This window comes from Varroa jacobsoni, unplaced genomic scaffold (assembly GCF_002532875.2).
Source record: "Varroa jacobsoni isolate VJ856 unplaced genomic scaffold, vjacob_1.0 scaffold_315, whole genome shotgun sequence".
NCBI classification, from domain to species: domain Eukaryota; kingdom Metazoa; phylum Arthropoda; class Arachnida; order Mesostigmata; family Varroidae; genus Varroa; species Varroa jacobsoni.
This window is the reverse complement of record NW_019213217.1, coordinates 32,544-51,664: the sequence shown is the minus strand read 5'-3', so window position 1 is coordinate 51,664 and position 19,121 is coordinate 32,544. Positions and strand designations below refer to the sequence as shown.

Below are 19,121 nucleotides of genomic sequence, written 5' to 3'. Positions count from 1 at the left end.
GAACCTAAACGACGTTGTCACAAATTTAGTAGGCAAACACGTTATCACTGCACGATCAAGAAGACTAGCCGATCGATCCGTTTTTTTTTGTTATTAGGTTTAATCAAAATCGGCTGCTTTAGAGGCCAGGCATGACAGACACATGGCCCCTAAACGGCCGATCCGCTAGATTACCACATGTCGTTTTACTAAGCAAGAGCCTAAAAAGTTTCTACATGAACACATTTTTGCTAACTTCTGCTAAAGAAACGTTTGCAGAATTAAATATGATAACGTTGAAATGAACCTAAGATTAATTTAGGTTCTGAATTTAAGGTGTGAGCAGGATAGAGGTTGTATAAAATGAAGATAATCGTCAGGATCGTACAAGGAATACCTTTGGCTGAAGTAACTGTTAAATAAAAAAACAAAATTGAAAACATTAAAAAAAACAAAATTGTGAAGTCGGTCGCCCTGCGCATACAATATAATGCTGTAATAAGTCACATACACACCGCTCAATACGGCATAGTGTGACTGACATGTGCAGAGAAATAATATATTACCTAGATATTATGATCGTAACTATAAAATAGAATTAGCAGTATAAGGATGCCGGTGATTACTAGAAAACAATGAAAAGGATGTGGGTCCGCTGCCAACCTCAACAGTAATTATCTTCAGCCATCTAATCGTCAGGCCCGTTAGTAGTCACTGAGACTAACGATGCAAGGATCAGCGTACGGCAAAATAGAACTGAGCGGAAACTTGCAGCAGTGAAAGCGCTTGCTTGAGTACTGAATTCTTGTTTATGTTTAGAGGGTGAAAACATTCGAGTAGCCCCAAATTAATCGTTTGATATTTATTAGCAAAATAGTCATTGTTACTGGACATGAGCTTTCGTCATGGCACAATTTAGACAATACTTAGACGTCCATTCACAACGTTAATAGAAAATAAGATGTCGACCGGAAAGTTCTAGCCGATTTGAAAATCGTTTATGCTGTTCATGATATAGTACATCCTGTGGATAAAAGCATTACGTTACACTGAGAAACATTATATCAATTCTGGAATTGAGCCTTCCTTTTAGGACCTTAATGACATCGATGAACAAGTTTCGATGTCTTGGTTTATAATTATAGCGCAAATTGTGTACAAGATCCGAAATGTAGCTACCCGTAGCTAACTGAGAATACCCCAAACCCACCGTAGCTCACACATGATTTAGTTAGAACACTTCCGTGGCCAACAAATTTCCTTCCACGATCTTGCACGTACCTCATAACACAGCCACGCAAAAATATTGAGAACGTAATACCTTCCTAAATGGTTTTCAAGTTTTGTGTTAAAACTGTGCAATATTATAAAGATCTGACAAAAATGGTACTTGGTTTACAATTCGTGACCTATAGGTCGTTTAAATTAACGCATTCTGCTATCATAACTACAGCTACTCTAATGCTTTAGCAGCTCGATAAACTTGTCCCGGTAATCTCGCTACCAGACGATCCAAAGCCCTATATAGGAAACAATAATCAAAATAAATTAAAATTTATTATTATTAACAAATGAAGACGCACCCACCGGAGGTTAGATATGTGTCACTTTTATGCTTTAATTACAAGAATTATTTTTTACAAAACATTCGGCAGCACCTCACCTGGCACCTCGTTAGCCGGCATTTTTTCTCGGCTTTCGTTTTCCATTCTTTCATACCCGTTTTCACATTCCACCGTCCTTCCACACCGTTTTCACATTTTTTTCATCATTATTCTTTCTCATCTTTTCCTACGAAATTATGTTTATCACGTACTTCCAACATTGTGGCCATCTTATAGAGAATAGCAAAAAAGACAGTTTTTATTAGATCGATTCTCGGTGCTTGAGTTTCGACCAATAAGAAACTGGGAGGATTTAGGAAGGGTCTTCTCCCTTTTCCAGCCTGGCATTATCATCATCATTATACCGACAAACCTCAAAAATATACACCCAGGTAGATACAGCTTTCCATTTCTGCTGCCCTTGAACTAACCTGGGTGCACATTCATTAAGCTCCATATTCTCAGCGGAGCTTAGCCTTTCTACTCAACTGTACCACTAACTACAAACTTTTAAATCTGTTTGATACACCACAGTCACGGCTCAATTATCTTCCGACTATGCTCACCTCCGCGTGCAATAGGTGAATTTAAACACCACAGTCCAAGTACAAACTTGTAATTTCGTCTCGCAAAATTTGTGCAACCTTTCGGGGTATTGTTGTTGTCATTACTGTCAGTTCTAATGGTACCTGATTTTTCTTTATTATTATTATTATTCAGCAAGTTACAAGAATCAATTCAATCGAAGTAGATCAACCGATCACCAAAGAAATATTCTTGTTCATTCTAACGTCTCTATATATTTATATGAGCCAGCCTTAAAGGTCGGTTAAAGAAAAAGTAGGCCGACAGTGATGCCGCGGCGCCATCGTGCCAATAAAGGTAGCAACGCTACAAACAACAAGGATAACGACGCCAGCTACGTCGATACTCCATGATCACATCCTTCTTTCAGGAGCATCCATCGTATATAGAGAACATGGTATGATACAAGAGACTGCCAAGATCATCTCAGCCATTATTTTTTTTATAATGTTGCGGCTGCGATACACTCATACACATAGATTTACATGCTGTTCCTCAGTCTCACTAGAAACGACGACATAGACGGGCAGACAAAACATATGCACCATAAGTGTTGACAGTGATGATATAGGAACGGCTATAGTAATAGCAGCAATAATCCATTAATGATAATGACAACAGTAATAACCCATTAATAATAATTATAATAAGTTGAAAGTGGAATTTTGGGATACGAAATGAACGTGATGAGTTAGCACTTAGAATATTGTGTCTAAATATAGCGGTTACCTATCGCACGCGAACTTTGCACGAGCTACTAAGATAGTCGGGCTGTGGCTGTGATGGGTCGAACAGCTTAAGAACAAAATCAAGGCAGCATAGAATGAAATGAGTAAGGCTTTCGAAAAAGTCAATGGGTCGAGCTGAGTAAAAGGACTGAACTCTGCTAAGAGTATAGGACCTAGGGCTTGTGTATCTGAGTTTGTATGAAGGAAACAAAGGGACAGCTGCATTTGGGTGTGCATTTTTGGAGGCTTGTCAGAAATATGTATATATATATGTATGTGCTATTATCTTCCCGTTATGCCAGCAATGCGCATTGTATTTATCCAATACCTACGAACTAGTAATCAGACAGTACCGCACCCGTAACTACTACTATAGCAGCATTGGTATGTACCTGCACGTATCTGTCTGCCTGTCTCTGTCGGCGTCGTATGATGGTTTCTCGTGTCCTTGACGTTATCCATGTTGTCGTTTCGAACGAGACTGAGGAACAGCATATATACGTATGTGCATGCGTGTATCGCAACCGCAGAGATGATAGCTGAGATGATGACCGTAGCAATCCCTTGTCTCATAATATCTTCTCTGTATGCGATAGATACTCCTGGAAGAACGACGTGATAACTGTACGGGAGTATCGACTTAGCTGCCATCATCATCGTTGTTTTTTGTAGTGTTGCTTTTGTCATTGATGCGACGACGCCGCGGCATCACTACCGGCCTACTTCCTCTCTAACTAGCCCTTAGAGCTGGTTTCTACGGCGAGGCAACATCTTTCTTGCATCGGTCTTTTCGTCCATTTGCCCGTTTTGCGCATTCACTGATATTCTTGTAATAATTTGCTTACGTTTATATAGCAGTTGTAATAAACACAGTTCAGTCTCGCGTGCGTTTTGTTTTCAATTAAGCCTGCTCCTTCTACTCTCCTCCTCAACAATGGTGCAGAGCCAAGCGGAAAATGTCATGCTCAAGGTAGAATGAATCTCCGATTGGCTTGAGAATAAACACTTGGTTAAACGAGTGCGGTGGGTCGTCATCGGTCTGAAACAAACAGAGGGTTAACACACGAAGGGAATACAACAGAACTAGTTAAAATATTTCAACCACTTTCTAATAACTCGAAATTTAATTTTCATTTTGTAATGCAGTCACCGAAATATGGTCCAAATGTAAAGTATATGCCTCCACTGTCATTTTCCCGTCACTGCACTAAATGGACAGCAATACTAACTACATTCTGAAAATAATTCATTAAATGATATATTGTTCAATTTAGGCAAGCGCTAAATGTACATATAGGTTCGTATGCATGTTATGATAACAAGGCTAATTCCATGTAGTCGCATATAAGTTCATATCGCATATAAGGTAATTTGAAATCAAGAAGTGAGTCAGCGCAAATCGATAGCAGGTGTTATTTCCGATGCAGTCAGTCATGACATTAAGTGGAACGTGTATTGAATTTAAACATCTAGAATTACCTTAAGCTGTCCCAGTACGACGATCATAATTCCACCATCAAACATTGGTTGACAGTCTGTAGCCGTGATTAGGTGCTGGATCTTCTGAAACGTCAGACCCTGGAACTTCTCCATGATCTTTGTTCGACCCAAAAACTGCTGGCCTTCAAAAGTCATCATACTTTTTTCCTCCTGAAATTATCATCGGAAAAATAAAGTGGACTTCTCAAAGAGATAACGGCTTTCCAAAGGTCGTTTCCTAGCTACAGCAGAAAAGCCTTCACATTTCAAGTCCTGTACGGCAGAAAAATAACTATTCTCCATTCATTGTATCACAAACTTTTAGCCAAGTGTGTTAACATATATAATGGGACACAACAATTCTGTGTGTGTTTGACAATCAGAAATGTCTCATAGCGATGGGGAACACAGGAAGACAGATTATATTCCCTTTAATTTCATAATCCCATTCCTAGAGTAATAATTTGCGGCTAATTGTATTATTCCCATGTTTTTTAGCCCGTAACTCATTTCTTTGCTAATAATCCTAATTTAGCATTTCTGAATTTGGTTTAAGTACTGTGTATGCATTATCATTGTTTTTATAATAACTGTCAATTTTAAGCCAGAATAGGAATCTGCTAATTTGGGAAACTCTGAATACATGTTACTTCTTCGCATAACGATGATTGTTTTTAAATCTGCTCAATATACTTCTAAATTTGACGGAAAGCGGTCTCTTTTGAAACGACTCTAAAATGTTTCCAGTTACTTCATGACAGAGCGGCTATGCTTTACTACGCTTGATTCCTAGGGTAGCCACTATTCAATGACTGCACTCACTTGGGCACTCGTACAAGCAAAAACATTCCACGTTAACTGTACAACAGGCATGACACGCCTTAACGCGCAGTTCTATGGATATTGACAATAGATGTTCCAAGTTCAACAACCGGAGTGACAGCATTAGTAATGCTAACGCTGTCACTCCGGTTGTTCATTGCCACCTGACTCATTGCAGTGCTTCTGATACTGCCATGAACTACATCAGTCGTATTAAATAGAACACCCCGCAAACCCGTTCAAGGAATGGAAGCTCACTGATAACACTATCTGTTATTATAAATCTGTTTCCCAATTCACTTACCTCGCAATTCAACTAATTGATGTGAGATTTGCACCAGAAGATTGCAATGTGGTTGGCCCCAAATGTTTTTCTGTATTTAATAAAATATGTATAAATTTATGTATGGCATTTGGGCCGTTAGACATTACTGCAAGCATTCCTGCCAGTACAAAACAAAGTGTGTCTACGCTCAGATTCGAACCTAGGCCACCACGTGTTTACAACTTCAGCAGGCAAACATGTTACCCGTTGCATTATCACAGGACGCGTTCTACCGTTTGTTCTAAATGTCTATTGCCCTTAAAACGATTCAAGCAAACCCTACAAATTCAGAAAGGCCCAACGGGTTGTCGGTCTGATTCATGTTGGGGCCAGCGTTGTTTTTCAGGCAAACAAACCCTTTATCAACACACCACTCCTCGGTTGGCATTATCAGCAAGCTATTCGATGAATTTCAACTCTCCCGGGCTGCCGATGTCGCCATCTCGCCATAACTCCCCGCTAAGCAAACGCAGCAAGAATAGGCTGGGCCCTTGCTAAATAGGAACTATGGTGCTTATTACATGTTCTGCATTTACCCATTGTATTTCATACAGTTCGTAGGTAACATGCTCACACAAACATCGACACTATTGTAGGCAGTAGGCGCAAAAGGGACCGGAGTTAAGAGTAAAGAGGGTTTTTTTAGACAGTTAATGTCATTACGGTTGAGTTATTATCAATGACTCCTAATATATGCGACGCCTGCTATCGTTATGTGCAGTCCATATACGCGGACCAGAATAGGTTACTAAAAACCGTTGCCCTTTTATTATTGCTTTTATTATAAAATGATGGAAAATATGCACGATGCAACTCAATAACAACACGCAGAGGACTTGATAACTAGCAAAAGAACGTTTATGAAGACCTTATACGAATCTCATAAGGACAACCAGTCTTCGCAGCATCGTATCTGAGCTGCTTGCCGACTTCTTTACAACGAGATATATAAAAAAAAAAAAAGCTAAAGCTCGGCCAGCCTTCATCTCTGAACATACGGTCAATGAAATTGAGAGTCGCAAGAGGAAAAATCAAACACCATGGCTGCTCCTCTGTACGTCTGTACGCACTGCAGGCTCCCGTCAGTGTTGCTTTTCTTTTGAAGCTTTGTTTACCTGCTGTTATCTGTGTAAGTCATCGTCAAAAAGAACTAGAAGGAAGATCACTCAACACTGTAGAACACGCTGCACATCGATAACTGCCCGTGTTCAGGTACACGCAACAAAAACATTCTTCACATTTAGCTAACATCAGCACGAAGAACAATTTCTACTTCAACTCACATTGTAAAAGTTGGCGAGGTTACCCCGCTGGTTTACATCATCGAAAAATCCGTAGTACTGCGTAATGAACGATTTACCAATCGTGTCATACTGTGGGTTGAGCGCGGGCGCCGTCATTGCGCTTGCTTTCTACTTGCTTTCGACAATTCGATATGATGAAGTCAACTGCTGCCAGCCGCGGGCACAGAAGAGTCAACCCTCCAACAACGAACGATCACCACTGCTGCTACGGCCGGCGGAACTAAGCTACGCTGGCTTGGCCACAACACGACCGCACGTTCAGTACAAATCGAAACCACTGCCAAATTCAAGATGGCCGTCGGTAAAGGCCGATCTATGGCTGCGTCAGCGGCCGACCGCGCTAAATTTGAACACGCGGCCGAAACTCGCCAACAGAACCAGCACATGCGTGGGCGAATACCATGCAAAAATATGGGTACAGCTTAGCGCCGAAAGGAAACACACAAAAGTCAATATAACAACCTGGAAAAGCTGGGACTCGAATATGACAACACTCCCAAACATTAATATAAAAAAGATTTGGCGTTAGAGAAAGTTATGTGTACAAATATAATTTATACAGGTTTTTGTTATAGGAAGGTGAGAAGATTCGAAAGGAGAACTAAATAAAACGAAATAAGCTGACAACTCGGTGCTCGATAGCTTTATCTAAAATTGGCAACAGATAAAACTTCAACAAAATAAATTACGACAGTATTCATATTCGCGTAACACAAACATATCGAGCACTTCTATGATGCGACTGGGCAATTTATTTCAAACCTATTTTCTTTCTTACCTATCCGTTTTTTAATACCTTATAATTTTCGGACAAATATTCCACATAACGCTATGATCGCGTTACCGCCATCACGTAAATTTTACACACATACGTATACATCAATATGTAAACTTTTTCTCAGTAGTATTTAAATTGTTTGGCTTAAAATGTACGAACTCAGAATTTCGCATTGTAGAATGATCTCTGTGTCGACATATTTCAAGTGTGACGTACTACTATTATTATCAAATGTTATAAGTATATACTGTTTGCATAAAAAAAAAGTAAATTGATTTAATTATGTTGTATATCTGCTGCTTCTTAGTGAAGTGAACGATTGTATAGTTACAGCAGCTGGAAATACTTTATGCGTTCCCTTTCATTTCACAACCGTGGATAGCACAACAACAATCAGTTTGCCTTTATCGCACTACTGGCCGCTTGTATGCTGTGTATTTTGACCGAATGGTAAATATTAAGGATTTGACATAAGCTGAAACGAACTCCTTCAACGATCTTAGCAACGTCAACAATTACTTTTGATGATTGCATCCTAGGACTCTACCGGGCAAAATCATTGGTTGAATGCACCATTGGTAGCGTCGAACTTGTCGCTTTGTCCTCGGCCCGTCATCAACCAATCAGTCACTAATGTTTCAATGACTGACAGCACATCAATGACGAGCATACATAGTTCATGATTGACATCATGCTTATTTTCGGTCGTAGGTACAGAAATGGCCGTTGAACCGAATAGACCAATTGTAACCACCCGGTGTTATTAATAAAGCAGCTCTTCCTGACGAACTTCGGCATCCCTTATAACAGGTTTACATTCTACAAGCGTTTGTGTAGCCAACAATGCGCTTACTACGCATATGTGACCGGCGGTCGTTGCGACGAGCGCCATTTAAAAGCCTATTCTTCAAATGTTTCGTCCTCTTGATACCGCTGACATCAATCGAGCATAATTGCTGGTCTGTATCTACCGAATAGCGCAACTACTTAACTGAACCGCATGCACTTCGGCTAGAATTAATCACCTCTCATTCCAAATGAAGGCTGAAAACGATGGCGCCGCTAGCTATGCGTGTCGAGATGCTGTCGACGACGAGATCGATGTATATACATGTCACATAATGCTTGCAAAACTGTGAATAATAAATTGAACAGCTTCACTACACATGGCCATTACGAGCAATAACTAGTAGTCAGCAAATTTGTCATTGGCCAAATAGTCCGTGGATGACATCGCCCAGCTAATCGACAACAACACAAGTGTCTACCGAGAAGTCAGGGTCGATTTTGGTCATTTACTGTTCACCGTTCTTCCTGTTGCCTGTTGTGAAGCTCTTGCATGTCCCTGAAAGGCATCTGGTCCATTTTTTCGGTCCCTTGTCCTTGTCGGGTAAGCTAATGGCATATCATCAATGGGCAGCAACAATCAACCGATTGACTGACTACTCTCGGTCGGAGCCAGCTGAAATGATAGTAAAACTATAATTGTGCGAACTTAAGATGGTTCGGTACTTCATAGTAGTCATTGTCGTTGTTTGCGTCACCTGTTACGTCGTGAAACTGTACGCAAGGTTGAGATGTACACCCGAGTCTAAATCCAGTGCAACTGCCAACACGTGCATCAATGCATAATTGGAAGCAGTTGCTTTTTTTAACGTTCGTTCTTCTCTAGTCGTATACTAGCTGTCTAGTCGAATAGCTAGCTGAAATCCGCTGTCGCTGAAAATGACCAAGGGGGCCGAAGCGAGACTATTTTAACATAGCGTATCTGTTGGCTTTGCGAGATATTACAGGCACTTGTTGCACCTTTTTAGCGCAACAGAACCTCGACCTTGTTGAGAGATGACGTTAGAGCTTTTCGATAATCAAAAAGGCATCAGAGATCAGAACCCTCAATGTCTGACAGAATCCGACTGTCTACACCCTAATAGAAAATGCCAAATTCAATGACAACGTAGCATATCGAAGAAGATGGCATCAAATGGTTAAGAATCCGACAGGACTCTTTAATAGCTGTCAGGAACGATGTTATGGCCTTTAGCCGACGTATACTTATGTATAAAACGAGTAAAGTTTCTGTAGATATATATATATATATATATATATATATGTATATGTATATACCGTCTCAAGCATAGCAAGCTAGATGTTGACTACTTTGGCCAAATAAGAAAAATTATATCTAAATATTGTTTATAAGAATAACTTTCTTACGTGCCGGAGGTAGGAGCGCATCCTCTGTAAGCGGTGGGTCATTTTTCCACACTTCGTTATCATTGTCACAGCGTAGGTTGAATTGCGATAGTCCTCCAGTCCTGTTGCTGAAAGTGAACTGTGAATATCCCGTAACCAGCCTTTCTGACATTTAAGAGTAAGGTGACGACTGTACCTCGTCAGATAGTCTAACGATGTTCAAAATGACGTAAAGTATTCAGTGGTTCCTGAAAAATAATTGTTGATTTTACCCTATTTACTCTTAATCTTTTCCATGTGAACAAGCGTCTCCATATGTTATTTTCGAATAGATTAATAGCATGTTTACCCTGGTGGACCTCTGAAAAAAGTGATGAAAAGTGCAACAATAATCAATATGCGAAGGTAAATGCGGCAGCTATAAGCGTTTGAAGATCTAGAAGCCTATGGGGCTTGCGAAGTGTGACTGGTCATTGCCTCCAACCATACCGATGATATCTGCAACGATGCTCGCCTAGAGGTGTTTGGGCAGCTTGGAAAGCTGATTGAAAACACACTAAGCATAATTAGAGGGTAGGGAGGTCTCGCGAATAAAGGAAACATTTGGTTTCTATTTGTGCGTTGTTATCTGTTATTTTCCGATTGTTACTTGCTCATGAATCTCCTTCGGTGTTCTGGCAGCCAGCCGTCGTACATGCAGGCTTCCACAGGAGACTCCGCTTTGTTTGGAGATGTTTATTATAAGTAACCGCAAGCAATCATCATGGTTCTTGCGGGCGATGGACGCTAAAGAAGCTCTTTATGATCTTGCTTCTCTAGTGGTCGGGGAAGGGTGCCCTCGACTCTTTAATGGACAGAAAATATTGGTTATTTCGCACACGCTCGAAAGAAAACCAGCCAGAGGTTAAGTCAACGACTCCGTAGAACAAGGACCTTGCTAGGTAGGAACCCTCGAGTTCGATTCGATTTATTGAGCAACAACAAATGTATAATTGGCCATAGGCCATATCGTCATTTCGGTTATGTGAGAACAGTGTACATGCTAACGTTTTCGCTACTAAACCGATAAATCTATGTAATATCGTTCGAGAATTTCAATAAAATTCAAGGTAGAGCCTGAAACAAAATAGCGTTTGTCTTTGTGTGGCAATGCAAATTATTCAAAGCTCTTGTAAGTGTTGGTCATAAATGTATATAAGGTCTCTTTCGCCAGAGCGTTCAAAAGTAATAAGAAGGTGTCACCGATTGTACGTCGTTTACGAGCCGAACTACTCGATGAGTTCACAGATATGTGCTAAGCTACTGTTATGGTATTTTTTTGGAGAAATTTGTTAACGCCGAAACCCGGGTCTAAAGCAGCCAGTTGCTTGTCGGATCTAGTTTTACTTAACTTGACAACGATGCCTTATCCCTGATTACCATTTGTCGCTCAATATTATTATTATAGATAGTTTTGTAACGTAGGTTTTTGTACTGAATTTTCACAATTCTAAAAAAATCTGTGTCTATTCGATTTGACCAAATGTGTTCAAGTTATTTCACAGTAAAAATATACGTCGGATTACTAGGATTTCTAGTGATCAATTTAATGTCGAATATTTCTTTGTGCGCTCTCGAAATAAATTGTGATTGTGTGATGTACTATGTTTTCGTAGTACACGTACGATCCTTACCCATAAACAACTGCAGGAGATTACGACAGTTATCGCAAGAAAGTGAGTCTTACCGTTTATACTGGTCGTTCGCTAGCACTCGCTACCTGGCGACTCATTGACTCCGCAGGATTGTGTGTAGAATACTGTCGCTACGCGAGGACTATATAAGATGGCGCCTCTAAACTAAGTATCTCTATTTCGCTTTGTTTCTCAGACTGTATCTAGGGGAAATGCAGGTTTTTTAGCGATTTTTTTTTAAGCGTGCTTAAGGCGTCATGTCTGACGGTCATGCCTACTCAACGCAACCACTATTTATTGCGATTACAGCTTCAAATCGAAACCTAAATGATTCATTTACCATTTTGTTTTTATAAGCATTCTTCCTTTGACCCGCAAATAAAGTTTAGTAGTAGTCGTACAACAAATGGTATTGCTGGGTGCAAATTTGCTGAAATGTCGCTCGAATACACTTCAGACAAGAAAATCTATAGTAGGTTGTAGATTATCAGCAGACCAAAGGCCCAATAATGCACAAGCTTCAAAGGGCCAGTCGAGCACAAAGGTGCAGAAAGTCACAAAAGGACGACCAAATGAATAATTAACGCTGTGCTATTGAAAATGGCTATCAATTTTTATGTGAAATACCTAAATGTATCAACAAAAAAAAAGGCTTTTTAGGCTATTTTGAGACGTTTATGAGCTGCCTATAAAAATATAGACTCCTCTAATACTTTCGAAAAATTACCGATTTACTGGAATTCTCCCTCGAATGTTTCACAAAACAATATGAAAACTGGCAACAACCATCGATTTCGGGCACAAAAGGAATTTTTGGTCTCGTAGACGCTTCCCCAGCGCGAAGAGATCGGATAATAACGGATCCTCGCCAAAACGCACTGCTTTTGGCCATTAGGTGTTTAATGTTTTATGCCAGAAAGAAATGGGCTTCGTGTGGTACCAGGAGTAGTGGATAAACTTATGCCCGTTGTGACAAACAGCCGTACAAATTTTTTCCGATTCGAACGCGGTACTTTGCGCGTTATAAAGGTGGGCATTGTATTTTCGTAGACTGTGCATTTTCAAGTAATTATGTAAGTTGTACTCAGTCAAACACGCATTCTTTACTATAACCAGAATAAAGGTCGGATCGAACAGATACCTTGAAATTTCCTACCTGCTACTGTTTTAGGGCCTCTCCAATAGGTTACTGAACCGTTCATGCACATACATGCGTCGTGCTTTATCGGGCTTTCTAGTGCATGTTAAATTTACAAAGAGTTCTGCCTATGCTGTATTTTTCAGATGCTGTAGTCTTTTTCTAGTTTTGACCACATCCCTAAACGAACCTTTTGTCGACGAGCTATATACTTCTTACTTTGTTACAATAAATACACCGACCGCTCAATGAACTCATCTCGGACGGATGGACAGACGGATCAGTGATAATTGGTGTTTCTAACCTAAGATCTAAGTGTTGTTCATGATAAAATGTGTTATTATCTTAGTCATTTTCATTTAGTGGCACACGAAACACTTTGTTGTTGTACGGCAAAGATCGATAAACTCTTCATACACTCGCCCTAATGGCTCATGTCTATATTACAACATCGGGTAGTAGATTAACATGATGACCATCTGCTGCCGCGACAGCTCGCTTTTTCAGTCAGGACAGCTAAGGACGACGTGATAAGCTTTTTCCGCATAAGTCCCCACGAAGGATGCAATTATCCAAATGGCACCTAGTTTTTAATCGTGACAATTAGATAATCAACTAAACGGTAGGTAAATCAGTAGTGTCTAATTCCTCTCATATTCTATTGGGCTATCTATGGTCGACAGGAATCTTCTTCTTGGTCTGCTGTTGTCAAGTCTAACTACTTTTGGTTATTTTTGGCGGTGTTCCAGGAGGGGGGCGATAGTAGCGAAACATTTAAGACTGTCTGTATCCAGTCAAATACGTGTTTGTTTTTCCTCTGCATAAGATTCTTGCTGTTTGTATCGTGCTCGTCGTCGGGAGAGGCACAGCGGTGGTGGCGACTATGTCCCCCTGATAAATTTTCGAGTATAGGTAATGATGATGTCTCTTGCGATACGATCTTTTTGCTGACCAGGACAGCGGCAAGACGTTATCACGATGGCTTCCCATTTTGTTTCTTAATACATCCAACCTTTCGTAGGCACACAGTTTTGGTATTTGTTCACGATACCTTCCTTTCATGTTGCTGTTTGTTGGCCGATTCTAGAGTGGACGAAGAAAAAAGTTGCCTCTCCAGCCATAGAGTGCTGTTTGATCGCCTCTGTCCAATTACAGCTGCGCCAACGTCTATCTCATTTCTACTTGTTGCCTATTCGTCCTGACAGCGGAGATCGCGGCGCATGCGACCGTCCGAGTTGACCGTAACAACGGTCGCCGCTGTCATTGAAGAACGAGTGCGAGAGAGCCAGTTTAGTGAATGGATCACCACCGACATTGGAGTCGACTGAGTCTATTTGCCTGCCTGTCTGTCTGCCAGTGCATCGTAATCTATTGACTAGAGAGCGAGGAAACAAAACGAGGAGGAGGAGAAGGGGGGACAAGACACCATGTGGATGTAACGCACGCCAGTTTTATGGTGTCGCTGTTGACTGTAGGGGCCTATATCCAGATTTCCGCTCGGCTGTACATGTTGTTATTGTATTGAGAGGATCTTGCGCGTGCTAGAGAATGGTAGCACTCTGCCCATTTTGCTGTTGATCTCCTCTTTCTTGGCTGCTCTGCTTATCCCCTGCAAAGCGTAACTTAATAAGCATTTTATTTGCTCATGCGACCGCGGCGCTAGTATCGGTTACGTATTCCGTGTAGCTCCAACAATACGTGTTCAGTGACTCGTTCTAGGTGAATTTACCCGCACGAGTGCAGTACAGAGAAGGGGAAAAATGTGTGCAACAAATTGGCCGCATTCACTGTAGTTCTGCCCACTCACATGCACTTGAAATAGCGGGTATACCTGTATGAGGTATCGAGTATTAATCTCGATCGAAAAGAACTGATATTATGCCATGATTGTTGTGAGGAGGAATCGTGCAAGTGAAGTCTCCTAGGTGACCGTGACGATCCAGTAAGAGTATTGGGTGAAACTTTAGCCTACTACTCCTGCTGAGCAATATGATGTATAGTACAAGTGATTAAATACGGAAATAATTCTTCAGTTGGGTATATCTCGTTATTGCAGCAGTTACTTGTGCATCCGTGAAGTTGAGGCAGAGAAGTGTGTATAGTGAACTTATTCACCGAGCATCGAATGGTACAAAAAAAAGTCTCCTGAAATACACGATGATGTCTATTTTTCGGAATTCCGGATGGCGACAGGATCGTGTAGATGCTTTTTCCCTGAAGCGTCAAACAAGTTCAACAAGCCTTCGTTTTCTAGCGGAATATGAACGAACCTCAAATGAAGTAGCGGAACTGCTAAATTCCTCAGCGTTGTCAGCTGAAGCAACACTAAGTAGCTTCTCTACAGACTGTTCCTATGACTTCATTTCGTTTGAGGTAATATTGCAGGCGTCTTTTATGGTTTACATTTGGTCCTGTACATGTGTACAGAATGAGCTAGTAGACTCTGGACAGAACTGATTATAATTTTTAAAATTATTTGTTTTATAAACAATTGCAATTATATCAATGTATTATTATTAATCGAATATAATTCATATTTGTGGGAAATTCGCGAGCTCACAAATTAGGCATCTCTATCACTGGAACCGAATTTTTGCATCTTATTGAGAGGAATCAGATCATTTGATCGCTCCCTTAACTTGGATCCTTTGAAGTAGACTTTTGGAGTCTGCTTCGAATTTTTCTAAATTATGTACCGTTTAAGAATACTGTATAGCGACAGCTTTAGGTAATGGAATAACTAGGTCATCTCGGTGACAGTATTTCCGGTCTTAAAATTTTTCACAGTGGCGGCTCTTCGGTAGCGCTATAGATGCATTATATAGTTATCGCATTAGATAGACGCACCGTATAGTTATTAACTGATGCAACTGTATATGGCTACAATTTAGTTTCAATTAAAAAATGATTTGAACTCATGCGATTTAGCCTGCATCTATATTTACTTTATGAGTATGTAAGGCTACTTCTCCTAAAAACATATAGTAGTGGGGTTAACACTTGCCTCTCTGGCGTACTCTGGCGAGTCTTTTATGAACTGCCAAAAGCTGACTGAATGAGAAAAGTTGAATTTTCCACAAGATCGTATGTGAAGAAGCACTACCATCTTTTTTGCTTATGTATATGTTATCTCTTTATGTGAATGTTTCTCTGAGCCGTTACAAAAAAGTTCATAGCTGTGTATTAGACCAAGTATATATGTATGAGTGTGATCAGGTTATTATATCATTATGATTTGTTGTTATATATCATAGTGTTTATTTATGTGTATGCAGGTCAAACTATTTTGCGTTGCACGCCGCGTACGTTGGCTAGTTATCGTGTGCTATGTTATTATAGGGAACGGTTAGAAAAAAAACTTTTGTTATTACCACTGTGATAGATCGAATTGGAGATCTAGCTAGAAATAACCACTAGCAGTTGTAGCAGGAAATTAAGGTAACATTTCAAACAGCGGACGAGGCACTCGTTAATGATTAATAATATTAGAGAACCAACAATAGGTGATTCTATAATATGTATTCTAAATAATAGTAATTGGATATTGCGGACTAAATGTTTGTCATCGACCCTTTTTGGTTGTCATTTTTATACCATGTTAGCAAGACCAAAATCACCATAGTTATAGCGGTGGGGCTTCGTCCTATAACTGCTACTACCACCATAAAAAGCTGAAAAGCAAATGGACCATCATCATATGCTAATGAATTAATGTCAACCGTTATACCAAAAGTTATTTCTCAGACTTCCTCATCGTTTCGCCCTCTTCCTTCCCCGGATCAACCGCAGCTTTCCAATACCACTTGGCACAAATGATAACTGTGTTTTTCGTATTCCACGCCTGGCACTTAAGCCGTTCGGCATTGCTTCAGATAATGGGCACATGCTAACGCAAAATGAAGTGTGCTTTCGTCCAGATTCTCACCTGGGCCCTCACGAGCTCTGAAGTTTAGCAGCTAAAGAAATTAACCACTGTGCTATCACAGGATAACTACATTCATTCACTTGGTTTTTGTTATAGTACTGTATATCTGTGGCTGAGGAATGAGAGCAATAAATATTATAATTATCTTAAGATGAAGTACTCACTGGACGCTGGACTCATTTTCATGCTAGTTATTCTTTTGCATTGATACGATCTATCTTGTCAGAGCGTCAGCGATCTTTTGGGAATATCAGAAAGGCTATCGTTCTGCATGCAATGGTGTGACAAATTCTCGAGAACCGTCATCGAATATTCTATCGATTACGACATACGCTGTTTGTATCCCCCCTTTTGTCCTGACATTTGCCATTTGTTTTTCTTTAGTTTCTGTTGTTTTTTTCCATTTTTATCGTCAATATTCGAAATGTTCTTGTCATTGACAAAAGTTTCGATTCTGGCAAAAACACTAGTATGCGTGCCGTTCGCCCGCAAATGGAAATGCTGGCAACAACAACAGCGATGCCGCTGCAGCAGGGAAAAACTTCTGGTTGCTGGCGTCGTTGCACCGCCCCCGCCATCATCGATAACGCTACTATTTTGTCATCTATAGCGGGCACTGTGGGGTACTGCCGTTGTAGACGTTGAACGCCAAATCACTCCGAAGTTAGATTGAAAGGGGCGATATGAGCGAACGAATGAACACAACGATTCATCCAGGGCAGCTTCTTCTTTTTCTTGTGTATAGGGGTGGGTGGGTTAGGGTCGCTGGGACCAACAGCAATACCCGTTTCCAATACAAAGTTACCGGTTGAACAACGTTATCATTGCAACGGTCGGACGGCAGGACAAGATTTTTGCTCAGGAGACATACAATACCAGCAGGACAGGCAGAAACTTCATTCTCTCGATATTGCTGCTTGGTCAAACTTCACCTTCATCATATCATCAGTGAACGACAAAATTCTGTCTATTGGCTGTCCCACCCTCCATTGTTGGTGCCTGATAGGTCATTACTGAAAAAGATGTGTGTACTTAGATTTGCGCTGTTGTTGTTGTTACATATGAGCATTTTTGCGGACGTGTGTTCAGCAAAAACATAAAAATTAGCAATTGTTACCGTGACAACACTGTTTTTATGTATCCGGAACTAACGTTAGGCTATTGAATCTAAAGGGCAACCGGAAAAGGCCGAAAGAATTAAGGCAACCCTAATAGTCATCATAATAATAATACTATTTAGTGGACCGTAATGAAAACGTTTACTAATAACTGATATATGTATTATATATATATATATATATATATATATACATTTGTGTGAAGTGGACTCCCTTAACTTTGACGTTGGCTGGCAGCAGTGAGCGCTCTACAGCCACCTGCTTTGCGAATATCACAAGGGGAGTGTGCTGCTGGAAAAGAGAAGTTTCGTTTGCCTCTGGTTATCGGCAGAAACTTCATCTCGGTTGCGAGTATATAGCTAGAAACGGGTTATACAAATAATTTTATGCTATGATCCATTAATCAATCGATAGGAAAAGCTGTCTAGCTATCTATTACGGGCGTATGCAGAAATTTTCAGACTTTTTTTTTACTATGTTGCCATTGAGAACAGAGTTAGTATGATTACTGCTAAAAACTACATGCCTTTAAACGTTTTCGTCTTTGACAGGAAAACTTATTTGAGTAACGTATTTGAGCTCTTAGTATGCCTTTTCCGTAAAAGTTGGATAATTCAACGATCTTTTATTCAACCACAATGAGATAACCGTGCTTAACATAACTCGATTGAAACATGTTTACATTACAATAAAATCCAGTAGGCCGATAAACAATATCAGCGTCAAGTTCAATCACGATCCAATTCTCTCCAACGATTTTTAATGAATAGAGGCTTAAGGCGGGTAGAACTCTGTAAAATGTACTTATGTTTGATGTAGAACTATATGTATAGTCGATTGAGCCAGAGTCCTAAATGGCCATGCCCGACAGTCATTCAAGAGCTCATCAAAGCTTCAGTAAGTGCAAATCGTACAACCGGCATCGCCTGTTTGCATAATGGTGCACATACGGAAGGAAAGGATCGATCGAAAAACATTACTCTCATTACCATTATCGTTTTTCTGCGAGGGTCATTATAAAAACAGAGACTGGCATTGTTGCTTGTACCAGATTCTGCTTGTGTTTTTAATATCAGCTCATCGTTCGCCGCAGCAGCTATTACTTGTGTGATAATTTGTAAAACGACGCTCTGCCATTATCATCTTTGTTTAATCCGGTTTTCTATTCGTCTGTTCCGTTTTTTGTGCTGTCACATTATGATCTTCCTTATTCTTTACTGTGCAGTAGTTTAAGGAAGATTTAAAGGCAGATTACGATATTGCAGGTATTCGCAGATCCGCGCAGAGTTAAGCGAACCAGAAGGGTTGAACGGTGCTTTCTTCTGTACGATCATTCCGTCGTCGCTGTTGTTCGATAGAGAAAAATTGAATACTAATAGTAATAATCAACAGTGAAAAAAAACAGGCATGATACGCGCAGTTGTGGCTGCAACGGTGCTATTACGTTGCACGCCTCAACGTGTGTCCAGA

At 40.3% G+C, this 19,121-nt stretch overlaps 2 protein-coding genes across 4 annotated transcripts in view; one reads left to right on the top strand and one right to left on the bottom strand.

Annotated features, from left to right (window-relative positions):
• Positions 1–19,121, top strand: part of LOC111259280 (uncharacterized) — an 82,605-nt gene that overhangs the window by 32,478 nt on the left and 31,006 nt on the right. Inside the window, exon 1 of one of the 3 annotated variants that reach the window (XM_086967826.1) lies at positions 14,081–14,981. The exons of 1 other annotated variant lie outside the window; for it this stretch is intronic. In XM_086967826.1, coding sequence (XP_086823952.1) covers positions 14,766–14,981 — 216 coding nt within the window. In that variant the 5' untranslated portion in view covers positions 14,081–14,765. Of the gene's footprint in view, positions 1–14,080; positions 14,982–19,121 lie in introns of those variants that run through there. One more of the 3 variants, XM_086967825.1, reaches the window with a different exon arrangement.
• LOC111259281 (putative nuclear transport factor 2) lies at positions 1,578–7,110 on the bottom strand. Its single transcript, XM_022831181.2, has 3 exons — positions 6,806–7,110; positions 4,376–4,546; positions 1,578–3,935 (listed from the first exon to the last, which is right to left on the bottom strand). The coding sequence occupies exons 1-3, from the start codon at positions 6,920–6,922 to the stop codon at positions 3,825–3,827; spliced, it is 399 nt and encodes a 132-aa protein (XP_022686916.1). The 5' UTR covers positions 6,923–7,110; the 3' UTR covers positions 1,578–3,824.

What these genes read in the sequence shown, in the direction of transcription:
- LOC111259281 (XM_022831181.2), bottom strand. Translation starts at nt 6,922, where the DNA reads ATGACGGCGCCCGCGCTCAACCCACAGTATGACACGATTGGTAAATCG. An exon ending in ACCTCGCCAACTTTTACAAT is followed by an intron (nt 4,547 to 6,805) that starts GTGAGTTGAAGT and finishes TGATAATTTCAG; the next exon opens with GAGGAAAAAAGTATGATGAC. An exon ending in TCGTACTGGGACAGCTTAAG is followed by an intron (nt 3,936 to 4,375) that starts GTAATTCTAGAT and finishes TGTTTGTTTCAG; the next exon opens with ACCGATGACGACCCACCGCA.